The 12627-nt window shown below is 38.3% G+C and overlaps 1 protein-coding gene across 1 annotated transcript in view; it reads right to left on the bottom strand.

Moving 5' to 3' along the window:
* Window positions 1-282: 282 nt before the first annotated feature.
* Window positions 283-12627, bottom strand: part of LOC129798175 (mucin-2) — a 68941-nt gene continuing 56596 nt past the window's right edge. The window contains exons 3-4 of the mRNA XM_055841184.1: window positions 1142-5856; window positions 283-1080 (exon numbers count right to left, since the gene is read on the bottom strand). Of these exons, the coding sequence (XP_055697159.1) occupies window positions 796-1080; window positions 1142-5856 (5000 nt within the window). The 3' untranslated portion in view covers window positions 283-795. The remainder of the gene's footprint in view (window positions 1081-1141; window positions 5857-12627) is intronic.

The raw sequence follows: 12627 nt of genomic DNA, 5'->3' as shown, positions 1-12627 counted from the left end.
TTCTATAAGGCAAATATTTTGCTTCTTGGTTAGCACACAAAAAATTCGTGAAAATATATAAGCATTTGATAAAGGCTGTAATTTTCCATATTATTTTGTTTAAAACTTATTTTAAACAAGAAATTTTTAAAAATACTTACGACTCATCCATTTCGAAACAAACGAAATTAAAAACATAGAAAAATAACCATTAAATATTAATTTAATATTTAATATTAAATTAATACCCATTAAAGTTAAAAACTGGAGACTTTCAAAGAACAAGGAAACAAAATGAAAAACTTCTTTAAAATAGACATTTATTTGCATTCTTTTTTTCTATAAATGCACATTCACACTATTTACAATGTCAATTTATTAATTAATTTCTCATATGGCGACTTTCGTTGATATAACCTAACCTAGTGAGTACCTTAAAATTGCACCACGACTTTCACTTAAAGAAATGTGCGCGTGAAATAGACGGATGATGTTGAACGGAATAGACTCATGAAAGTCGATTAGTACATAATTACACATTATAAATACCCCACCACCGGAAGTTGTCCCAGAAAAGGTCAAAGTTCTGAGTTCAAGACAGCCTAGCACGCCTGTAAATGTCAAAAACGGAACCAGACCTCTTCTTTGTTTTCTCGATGCAAAGCACATCAATTGAGAAATAATATTAAAATAAATCAGTTCAAAGTGGTTGATACTTAACAATTAATTCGCATGGCTCTTTCTAGCCACTAAATCCTGACTGAAAATTTGACGAAACTACCTAAAGGCCTATCTCGCTAGGAAATATTTCTAAATCTATATTCGCAGGCTTCGTCCCCGGCCGAGATTGATCCACTCGATGGGGATTCGGTTGCGGTCGTCGTACGTATTGATTCGGCACATTGGAATCCTCACGGGTTTCTCGCATCGTCTGCTAACATGCCAGTAGGCGTAACCCTTAGGACACCTATACAGCGTTCCTTCGAGTTTATCCTCTTCGAGTGATCGTCCGCACTTGACAAACATTGTACTACAAGCGCCGTCTTCGAAGGGGAAGTAACCTTCTCTGGGACAGAGACGTTTAGGTCTACGAACTTGGATCTGCAAGAAAAACATATATAAATCAATCAATTGAATTTGTAAGCCACTACAACCAAATTACCGTTGATCGTTTTTCAACAAGTCCGCGTAGAGATCGTCTTCCCGAGGACTGGCATGGTTCTGTCTGATCAGGCGGCAAGCACTGAGTCTCCTCTTCATCGTACACTGTTCCTTCAGGACAGCTCAATACAACAATATTATAGTCTTCACTGTCTTGTTGCTGAGTACACTGGTAGAATTGACTACAATTCTGAGGATGTCTTCTGAATCCTGTGGGGCATACAAAGTAAGCCTGCCCACTCTCCAACGGTGGGCACGATGAATTTTGCGCTGGCTGCTCCGTAGTTCCTTCCGTAGTACCCTCAGTTGTTCCTTCTGTAGACTCTGTTGGCTCTGATGTTGGTTCTTCTGTTGTTTCTGTGGTACTTGCTTCTGTAGTAGATGCATCTGTTGTAGTCTCTTCTGTTGTGGAAGCGTCTGTTGTAGTTTCTGTTGTTCCTTCAGTTGTTGACTCAGTTGTTGGTTCCATTGTCGATTCAGTAGTACTCTCATCTGTTGTACTTGAATCTGTCGACGTTTCCTGTGGAGACGTCGTTGATTCTGTTGCTGCTTCAGTCGTTGAATCTGTGGTTTCCGTTGTAGATTCCGTGGCAGTTGTCGTTTCAGTTGTGGTTTCAGCTGTGGTTGAGGGTTCAGTACTTTCAGTTGTTGATTCTGCTGGTGTTGTAGATTCTGTACTCTCAGTTGTTGATTCATCCGTTGTTGTAGTCGGCTGATCTGTTGTGGTAGACTCCTGACCAGTTGTGGTTGACTCTTGGCCCGTTGTAGTTGTTTCCTGACCAGTTGTAGTTGATTCTTGTCCTGTGGTTGTTGATTCCGTGGATTCCATCGTTGTTTGCTCAGTTGTCGTAGACTCTGGTGGTGTCGTGCTGGTTTCTGAACTAGTTGTGCTCTCTGTTCCTTCTGTAGTGGACTCTTCCGTTGTCGCAGGAGTAGTGGACTCCGTAGTTTGTTCTGTTGTAGATTCAGTTGTTTGCTCTGTTGTAGATTCAGTTGTTTGCTCTGTTGTAGATTCAGTTCCAGTTGTCGTAGTCTCAGCGGGTGTCGTTGTAGTTGTTGTAGATGATGTTGTGGTAGATGAAGTTGTTGTAGAAGTTGTTGAGGAGGAAGTTGTCGTAGATGCAGTTGTTGTAGATGAAGTCGTTGTGGATGAAGATGTTGTAGATTCTCCTCCAGACTGGCTGTCACTTGTTGTTTTGCAATTCCGTGGTGGTTGAACACTTTCTGGATAATTACATGTTTCTAGGGCTGGATCCCAAATAGTACCCTCCCCACATTCAAAATGATATAGTGAGAATTTTTCTCCATTATTTTCCCAGTCTACGCATCGATAAAACTTTCTACAATCATCGGGATGTGGGAAGAATCCTGCTTCTTCGCACTTTATTTCACTTGTTGTGTTGCCGCATGGTGGTTCAGAGGAAGAAGTGGTTGATGAAGAAGCGGTTGTTGAAGATTCTGTTGATGATGATGTTGGTGCTTCAGAGCTTGACGAGGAACCTGTCGTAGTTGTGCTAGCGGTCGTAGTTGTTGATGATGATGTTGTCGTACTACTAGATGAACTTGGAGCAGAAGTTGTACTACTGCTAGTGGTACTTTCTGATGGTGCTGAAGAAGAGCTCGATGGAGCGGATGTTGTACTTGAAGGGGGAGATGATGATCCTCCTTGATTTTGGCATGTTGCAACATCACGTTCATGATTACAAGTTTGAGCATCAGCATCCCAAGCCGTTCCCTCTCCGCACGTAAAATCATACTTAGTGTATCCTCCATTTCCATCATCTACACATCTGTAGAATTTATGACAATCCTCGGGATCTCCGAAAAATCCTTCGCTTTCGCACGTTCCACTAGACGGAGATGATGTTGTACTTCCTTGATTAGGTGCTTGGGATGACGAAGATGGGGGAGCGCTTGTTGTCGAAGAACTCGTTGTTGTAGAACTAGTTGTAGAAGACTGAGGTGGAGCACTTGATGATGCTGGAGAAGTAGTCGATGATGATTGCGTAGTTGTTGAGCTCGGGGGAGCAGATGTCGTGCTTTCTGATGGCGCCGAGGAGCTACTGGACATTGTTGAACTTGAAGGTGGAGCGGATGATGAAGACGGTGGAGCACTTGATGACCCACCATTGCATCTTTCCACCGAACTTTCATAATTACAAGTTTGTGCTGCTTCATCCCAGGCAGTTCCTTGACCACATGTGAAGTCATGCCTTGTGTAACCACCCTGACCATCGCTTACACATCTGTAGAATTTGTGGCAATCTTCTGGGTCTGCCATGAAACCTTCACCTTGGCATTCAGTACCTGCTGGTTGAGAACTGGGGGTTGTGCTTGTTTCGTTTTTGCAAGGAGGAGCCGTAGTAGTGGTTGATTCTGTTGCAGAAGATGAACTTGATGAAGAGCTACTGGGAGGAGCTGTTGTCGTTGTCGTAGTCGTGGTTGTGGTTGTGGTTGTTGTTGTCGTTGTCGAAGACTGTGTTGAACTGGGCGATTGAGTTTCAGTAGGTTGTTGAGTTGCTTGAGGGGCCTTTGTTGTAGATTCAGTTGATGATCCACTGGGTGGTGGGGAAGATCCGCTAGAGGATGATCCTGTTCCGCATGGTGCAGCACTCTCTGATGGGTAGTTACAACTAGTTGTCGCAGTATCCCAGACTGTTCCTTCTCCACAATTGAATTCATACCGTGTGAATCCTCCATTTCCATCATCGACGCACCGATAGAATTTCTTACAATCACTCTCGTGTGGAATGAATCCCTCTTCACGGCATTGTCCGTCACTTGATGGTGGTTGAGATGTTGAACTTGATCCTGACGGTTGCTGAGTTGTAGATTGAGGAGCTTGGGAGGAACTTGAGGTACCTGTGGTAGATTGTGGAGTTGTTGATGATGGTGCTTGTGAAGACGATGAAGGAGCAGATGTTGTTGATGAAGGCGCCTGTGAAGATGTTGAAGCGGGAGCAGTTGTTGTAGACTGAGTGGGTTGAGATGATGGAGATTCTGATGATGGAGCAGAACTAGATGATGATGGACTTGCTGTTGATGATTCTCCTCCTGATTCTGAACCTGTGTTGCTTCCGGTTCCACATTTTGGATCTTTAACAGCCCAAGCATGGTTACAAGTGTTCTGCTGACTATCCCAGACAGTTCCCTCAGCGCAAGTAAATTCATGTCTGACGAAACCACCGTTACCATCGTCTACGCAGCGATAGAACTTACGACAATCCTCAGGATCACCCATGAATCCATCTCTTTCACATTGTCCCCCAGATCCTGCACTTGAAGTTTCAGATCCTGATTCTGAACCAGACTCACTGCCTTGTCCACTGTCCGTTGAAGAAGTACTTGAAGATTCTGCACCAGATGACGAAGCACTACTCTCAGAGCCAGAACTAGTAGAAGAAGAACTACTCTCGGAACCAGATGTAGTGGAAGAAGAACTGCTTTCGGAACCAGAAGAACTACTTTCGGAACCAGAAGTAGTAGACGAAGAACTACTCTCAGAGCCAGATGTTGAAGAACTGCTAGTCTGAGTGTTATCTGTTGAAGAACTACTTTCACTGCCAGATGTTTGATTGTTGTTCTCTTCACTGGATGATGAACTTGTATTTGATGTTTCACTACTGGTTTGATTTTGAGACCCAGCACTTGAAGATGATTCGCTAGTGCTTTGATCAGTGGTTGAACTCGATGAGCTAGATTCTGAACCAGTAGAAGAGGAACTACTGCTTTCTGTGTTCTCGGTCTGTGAGCTATTTTCGGAACCTGAGCTTGATGTACTACTTGTCTGTTCTGATCCAGAACTTGTACTACTGCTCTCAGATCCTGAGGTTGATGAAGATGATGAAGTTGAATTGGAACTAGACTGTTCGCTGGTTGATGATGATGACGATGAGGATGATGAGGAGGAGGAGCTACTGCTACTAGATGAACTACTGCTTGAACTACTCGATGAACTACTAGATGAACTACTGCTAGTGCTACTACTAGAACTGCTAGTGCTATTCTGAAAGGATGATGAAGATGACGATGAAGACATCTCAGTAGATGATGATTGGCTGCTTGAAGATTGAGATGAACTCTCAGCTGACTCGTGGTCATCGCCCATTACAGCTGTGGTGGCTTTACCTCCACATCTTTCAACCAGGTGCTCATGGTTGCATCCTTGAATACTATCATCCCAGGCTGTTCCTTCACCGCACTCAAATTCGTATCGATTGTATCCACCATTTTCATTTGATACACACCGGTAGAACTTTCGGCAATCTGTAGGATGTGCTACAAATCCTTCACCCTGACAGAGCCCTTCCTTATCCTCAGTGCTGGGTGCAGGTTCGGCATCTGGTTCTGGCTCTGGTTCTGGCTCAGGATCTGACGTCGGACTGGGCTTAGGAGTAGTGGTAGTAGTTGTAGTTGTGGTTGATTTTGTGGTCGATGGAGCCGTTGATGCTTGTGTTGTAGTTGATGAAGGTGCTGGTTGCTGCTGTTGTTGATTTTCCGATTCTGGCTCAACAGAGTTTGAAGCTAGGCCACATCGTTCATTATCAGACTCACTTGGATGAACACAAACGTTATGGGTGGAAGAGAAAACAGATCCAGGTCCACATTTAAATGTATATTTCGTATAACCCCCATTGCCATCATCAACACAGCGATGGAAGACAGCACAGTCATCTGGATCTGGGTGGAATCCTTCACTCTCGCAATTGAATGACTCTGCAAGAAAGCGAAAAAGAAGGGAAAAGTGTTGAAGTTTCATGTCTATAGCAATAGTCTATTGAGTTTATTGTCTCTCAAATGTTAAGAGTGAAGTCAATAAAATAGTGGGATTAAATTCTACATTCAACATAGATAGAATGAAGAGACATTTGACGATATTTTGTGGAATCATCCCGAAGGATTGGTGAAGTGGATATAATACGGAGGTGGTTGGACACTCAACAAATGGAAATATGCAAATGGTCAGATTTTACGACAGTAATCACGATATTTTCTCAACTTCAGCCATAATAATCTAAAATGCTTCTAAGTTGATGCCAAGCACACTCCTGGCGCAGCATACAGCATATTTTATTGCTCGAACTCATTGTGAAAACACTGCGCAAATATAATCAATTGATTTTGTAGCATTTACTCTTATTTCAACATTTTATATCCCAATGATCCATATGCTTGAAAAATTGTGAGATTTGAAAGTTTCGATAAAATAAAATTAAAAGAAAGTATCGAGTCTAGATCCTAGAGGGCAAACGGTGTGAGATAGGGACTTGTGGTCTTTAGAAATGACTCACAGACTGGTTTTTTTAGGAAATATTTCTTCAATCCTGCGTTGAGCATGATCGTATTTTCGAAGTTATGATCTCTTGACATAACAAAGTATCTCCTTGACCCTTGTATGGGCCTTGAGACCTAGGGCTTAGCTATCTGGCTTAACTCCTTTGATTCCTTATCTCAGGAATGATTTTTGAGGAAATTATTGTTGAGGATTGGATATTAAGAGTAAATACCCAATCCTAATTCAATACGAGAACTGGGTTAAGCCTTCAGTCTAGCCTGCTTCAGCTCATCACCAACAGCTACGTTCCTCACTTGATCTTTACCATATTTACGAGTATTTCCCTTAGATATCGAGTGAGGAACGTAGCCGTTAGTGGGTAGCTAAGAGCTGAAAAGATTCTTCTTCTTTTTATTGATAGGCCATTATTTTGATGGTGTGGTCATGTTCAGTACTTCAATGAAGAAAGATCCCCAAAAGAACTATAAAAGCGATTGTAAGGAGGCCCCGAACTCGGGACAGTCTCAGAGCAGGGTGGCTGGAACAAATTGAGTATCTGGTCTTGAAATATCTCGAGATCGATCTAGTTTAGCTTCATTAAGTTTATGAATACGAAGTCGTGGAGGGTTATACTTGGTATTCTAACCCCGAGACTTCATTACGGAAAAGCTGTTGATAATTAAAAAAATAAATAAATAAATAAATTGACCCTCTACCTACAAATTCTATAATTCAAAGATGAATGCAATGGTGTGGAAGACTTTGTCTATACACAGTAAAAAAAGATTACAAGGATAAATCGTTGGTTTGCTTTTTTTACCACGATTGTTCTTGTAAAGCTACTCAAATATGTAATTCAGCAAAACGCGTAGTCTTAAAATGTGTAATTTAAATTTTATGCTATGGTAAACTGTGTAACTAACTGCGAATGATTACACAGTTGTGTACATTTTCTTACATATTTCGTCTAAAATTACACAGTTTTCAGGCAAAATGTGTACAAATAACACAAATGTGTATCAGTTCACACGATTACAGATGTATGTAAAATTTACATTGAAAATGTAAGCTGAAAATTTTTTATTGTGTATGCTTTATTGGGATTTCGGTCAAAATACCGAAAACCAGAACCTCATGCTAAAATTTCGAAAGCCAAAATCCCAAATGAGTTGAAGTCTCGAATAGCCAAAGTCTCGAATGGGCCAAAATCCCGAATTGGTCAAAATGTTTTTGAGATTTTGGCTTTTCGGGTTTTGACGTTCGGGATCTTGGCGTTCAGAATTTTGGCCGGAACTGGTTAAAATCTGGCTTTCTTCTTGTATTATGATTTAATAGCTTTCGGAAGCGTTTTTTGCTTGATTTTGAATTCATTTTTGGATTTGAATTTCGACTTTGGACAAGTTTAAATTCATTTGGAAGGCCTTTGAAATCTGCACAATCACAAATTCTTTGATATCTAATTCTATCAAAAAAGAGTTTACCCGTTTCGGGATTATGCACATTTTCGGGACCGAAAAAAAAACGCGCGAAATGGCATTATGCATCGATAAAATTTGCATATCCGCAATTGATTTTTTAGGAAATCGGTCGTAGAACGAATTTCGCGCGGAGTAAGAGTAGAAAAAACAAAAATTCAACTGTTTAGTACAAATGCATTAACAAACAGTAGGGGAGACTGGGGCAAAAATTCACAAACTGAAAAATTCAAAATTCAATATCTTCCAAGGTAAAAAAAAGATAGCGGCTCAAATTTTTTCTATAGATAGCCTCCATAGACCTTCTTCAATGTTGTAAGTTTCTTAGAATTCGAACCAGGAATTTAGAAAATAATAAATATCGAAGTTTTTAGCCCTATTTTTGAAATATTTTCCTTGCAGAAGATATCAATTATTAGCTACTTATATTAAATTTGATGCACTGGTGAATATTTCCCAAATTATCTGGATATTCTTTGAATACGAATCCGCTATCTATTTTAGAATTTCACAAAAGTTCTTTTCTCCAGAAATCCTTTTATTAAAAATGGCCACTTGGGGTAAAAAGTAACAAAAGGTATAGAGCAAAATGTAACAAAAAAGCTAAGCAATTTCTGATGACTCACGGCGAAAAGGAACGTCAATGCTATGTCTCGCCGCTTGTTGTTTGCATTGATCAAACGATTTGCAGTCTTTTGTGTGTTTTTTTCTAAAATAGCTTGAAAAGCGCTTTTCTCGTTTTCTCACTTTTCTCGCAGAGAAAACGGTGTTTTACAAAGGTGTAGATGAATAAATTTTCTATGATAATATGTCCTGTAGGTATTTTTTCAAATTTACGGAAGCCTGTAATGAAGCGAATAAATTCAATAAATGGTTAGAATGTTTAAAAATTTTACCTTAATAAAAGAAATTAAAGTTTTGTTCTGAAAAAGAAGCACAGCGTTTTCAAATTTCACGCGTCGTAACATAGGTCATATCATTGGTCTTTAATGTGATAATATTGTAATTTTAGTAGCTGTCATGAATTTTAAATTGGATTTAAAATTACGAAGATAATTTGACATTTTTTTCGGGTTAAAAATAAATCAATTTGAATAAAATGTGTTTTTTTTATTTAATAAAATTCATTTGCATATCAGGGTAAAGTGATATAATTTGGAATTAGTGATATAAGTTGGACAATTCGCCGATGCAAGTTGGACATGGCTTTTTTCTTGATAAATATAGTACAAAATTTGTTTTGAAGCACAAGGAACCAAATTATAAAACTAAAGCATTAAAAATATACAAATAAAATTGAAGTACTAAATTTATCAAGACAAAAATCGCTGTCCAAATTGTACCATTGTCCAACTTGTACCACTGTCCAACTTGTACCACTTTACCCTATACGACGCGGGTAGTATAGTCGTATTTCAAAAATGATTTTATAAATTGACTCCCAATGATAGGCAAACTTGCATAATTGTATGTGTATAATTCCGTCAAGTGCATAATCCTGCAGTGCATAATGTCGGGATTGAGTGTAATTCAAAGATTTTTGAATTTTCAACCAGCGTGACTTGGTTCAAAACGGTTATGAGCCAGTATTAATCGGTAATGGACCGTTCACTGCCCAATGATAAATCTAAAATTTAAATAAAATAATTTCATATCATTTTGAGTAGTCACTGAAGAGATTTTTCAATCGGTCTGAACCTGAACTGGTCATGAACTGGTAAAGATAATATGAAAATGTAAAGGGTATAAAGCGGTATAAGATTTCAAAAAAAAGTTTGATATCTTAAGCACAATGCTCGCCTAAACAAATAATGCAAAGTGTAACACTTGTAAAAATCAAAGTTATAGGTTCGAGCATTTCGCAAAGTATTGTGAACTTGGTCAGCCCTTTCAGTCGAGACGCCGCGAAAGTATTTACCATTTGCAAGAGGTGGGTTTGGGTGGGTGGAAAATTTTTCACTGGGCATCAAAACATTCTCACTTGGAGGTAAGCAATGAGAATGGGCAGAAAGAGACATACCAATGAGGTGGAGAAGAGACATTTTGAATTAATAAGCAATTGTGAATGGAATTTATGGAGCATGATAGAGTTGGTAAAAGTTGCACTCTTAACCACTCCTCAACTGAGCTTTTTATTTAATTCCCATTGACACTGACGATGGGGATCGGAGACGATACCTGGGAGATGGCAAAATGGAAGAAACAGTAGAGCCCCAAGATGATTAGCCGTAAACAATTGTCAGTGTGGCGGTATCTTGAGAATATTCCACCCCATCTTTGTATATGCAATACCTTGGGAAGTCATCTTCACTTGTCGTGGCAATAAGTGTAGAGTGATGGGTGTTTTATTGGCTACATAGACCAAGTGGGAGCGCTAGACGGTGCCTTGAGGAGTTATCTTAATTGAGTCAACTTCTTATCCTCACATTCATGCCATAATCATCTTGCTTCCTTCCCCGCTTCACCATAATTCCAGGGAAAGATTCTCTGGTGAGAGTGCAATCCCCATGCAAATCATTTTGCCACTCCGGGTGGGTTCACCATTGAGCACTAAGGCAAACATCAAAGGCACAATATATAGGAGATTGCTAATGTCGTGTGCAATTTGATAAATTGCACACCCATTTTCGCACTGTCTTGAGCACCATACCAGGAGAGAACTCCTTGGAGGGTATGAAACTCACACTAGAAAAGACAACTTCAACTTGGAATTTCATCTATTAAATGCAGCTTTTCTGTTATTTCAATGATTATAATTCATTTTAAATATTTATCGAATTCCTTTTACTTATACTTTACTTTATTTTACTGTACTTTGAGTACCGAAAAGTCTTTAGAGACCGTGAGCTATCCAGACTTGAGATATACAAAAAAGCTTCTTTTCTGTGCTTTAACTCTTTCGCTTCCCACTTTTATTCAGCAGATGAATTCATGTAAAATTGAGTTTTTCCTAATGCTTTATGATCAAATATAATAGTTCAGAGAGGAAAAAAAAATTCCATTGCGTGAAAACTCGGAAAAACCCCGGGTCATATATGTCCCTGTTGTCCTCAAGGGAAATGTACGTACATACCATTTTGAAAATCTATATCACGGGCTTTTTAAGAGTTTTTTTTTGCTTAAACTTATTAATTTGGCCAAAACCATGGCAAACTGGATTGTCTTGATGAACACTGTACTCCTGGTGTTCAAGGAATCTTCCTGGTAATCCCTTGAACAGTCACTGTCACAATATTTTGAGTGGTATTTGGCAAAAATAAACTTATCCACATATTTATTCACTCACAATACAATTGCACAATATGAGACGCTTGCAGAATACTTTAAAATATTGCAAAATATGTTATAATTCATCAGATATAAGATGAAATGTCCAGGAGCAAGATGTCCCACCTGCATTTCACAAAGAAAAACAATGTCCCAACTACATTTCGCTGCAGGTTTGGGACGAAAACACTGTTACCCTTGGGGACAATAGGGTCATATATGACCCGGAAAATTCTACACGCTTTTCTGGAAAATTGAGAGTAGTTTATTATATCAAAATATGCAATAGACAATCTTTGAATATTCTATTTTGTGTTTCTAAAGAACTTTTTGCTGAAAAAAATAAATGAATATAAAAATTTTGAAAAAGAAAAGTCATTTCACAAAGTTCGAAATTAGTGATTTTTGATCTCAAATATTTTCTTTTCCTGAATATCTGGAGTCTTGAGAAAATTAGCCAAGAATCTTACATCCTTCTATTATGATGTCGTGCACAAACCGATAGATTTCAATTAATGTAAATAGTCAAAAAAAAATTGTTTTTTCCCCGGGTCATATATGACCCTAATGACGCGAAAGAGTTAAAGTCAATATAGATCACGCTGATTTGTAGAATACTTTCTCATTGCAGAAAATGAGAAAAAGCAAAATTTCTTTTTAAAAGTACCTACAAAAATTGAACTATGTGAAATGAAAGTATATTTTCAGCTTTTTCCATTTTAGAATAATTTCTTCTATTAACCTATATTTATTTGTATATTAGTTTTATATACAAATAGTTCGAAATGTACTCAATTGTAGTTTAATCCCATAATATTGAATGTTTTTAAAATTAATTTTAACCGATTTTCAATAGCATAGATTTTCGAAAATATTTCGAACATGAAGCTCACAGAAGTTTAGAAGTAAAGCTCAGTTGATTTAAATATTTAGTGAAAAAAATTTTTAATAATTTTCAATATTTGCCAAAAGATTTTCCGGAGAAAATTTGCACATTTTAGACCAGAAGCTAACCAGGATTTCGCTGATTTTATCTTAAACTACTCATACTTATAATATTACACCGCAATTATTTCTGTTAAGAAATAAAAAAGCTTGAGAAAAGAAATAAAAGTTGGAAATTCGAAAAATATCATTTTTGATTATTGACTTTTAAAGCCGACTTTGAAGTTGCGAATTTAAATTTCCGAAAAAAGGTGACAGTTTATAATATTTCAATAAAAATATTTTTAAGTAGGGGAAGGCTTTTAGACTACGCATACACTCTGACTTCGAATACACACGGATCTTCGTTATCCGGCACTTCGTTATCCGGGTGACAGCTGCCAAACACTGGCGGTTGATGTATTCAAAACAATTTTTTACGAAGCATGCAGTTTGTCCAGAGTGAATTAAAGTATTATTATCATTGTATCGAAGTTTTTAATACATAATTGAGATAAAAAATGAAACATAAGCACAACATGAAGA

The sequence above is a fragment of the Phlebotomus papatasi genome, chromosome 1, assembly GCF_024763615.1.
Source record: "Phlebotomus papatasi isolate M1 chromosome 1, Ppap_2.1, whole genome shotgun sequence".
NCBI classification, from domain to species: domain Eukaryota; kingdom Metazoa; phylum Arthropoda; class Insecta; order Diptera; family Psychodidae; genus Phlebotomus; species Phlebotomus papatasi.
This window is presented reverse-complemented; position numbering and strand designations above follow the sequence as displayed.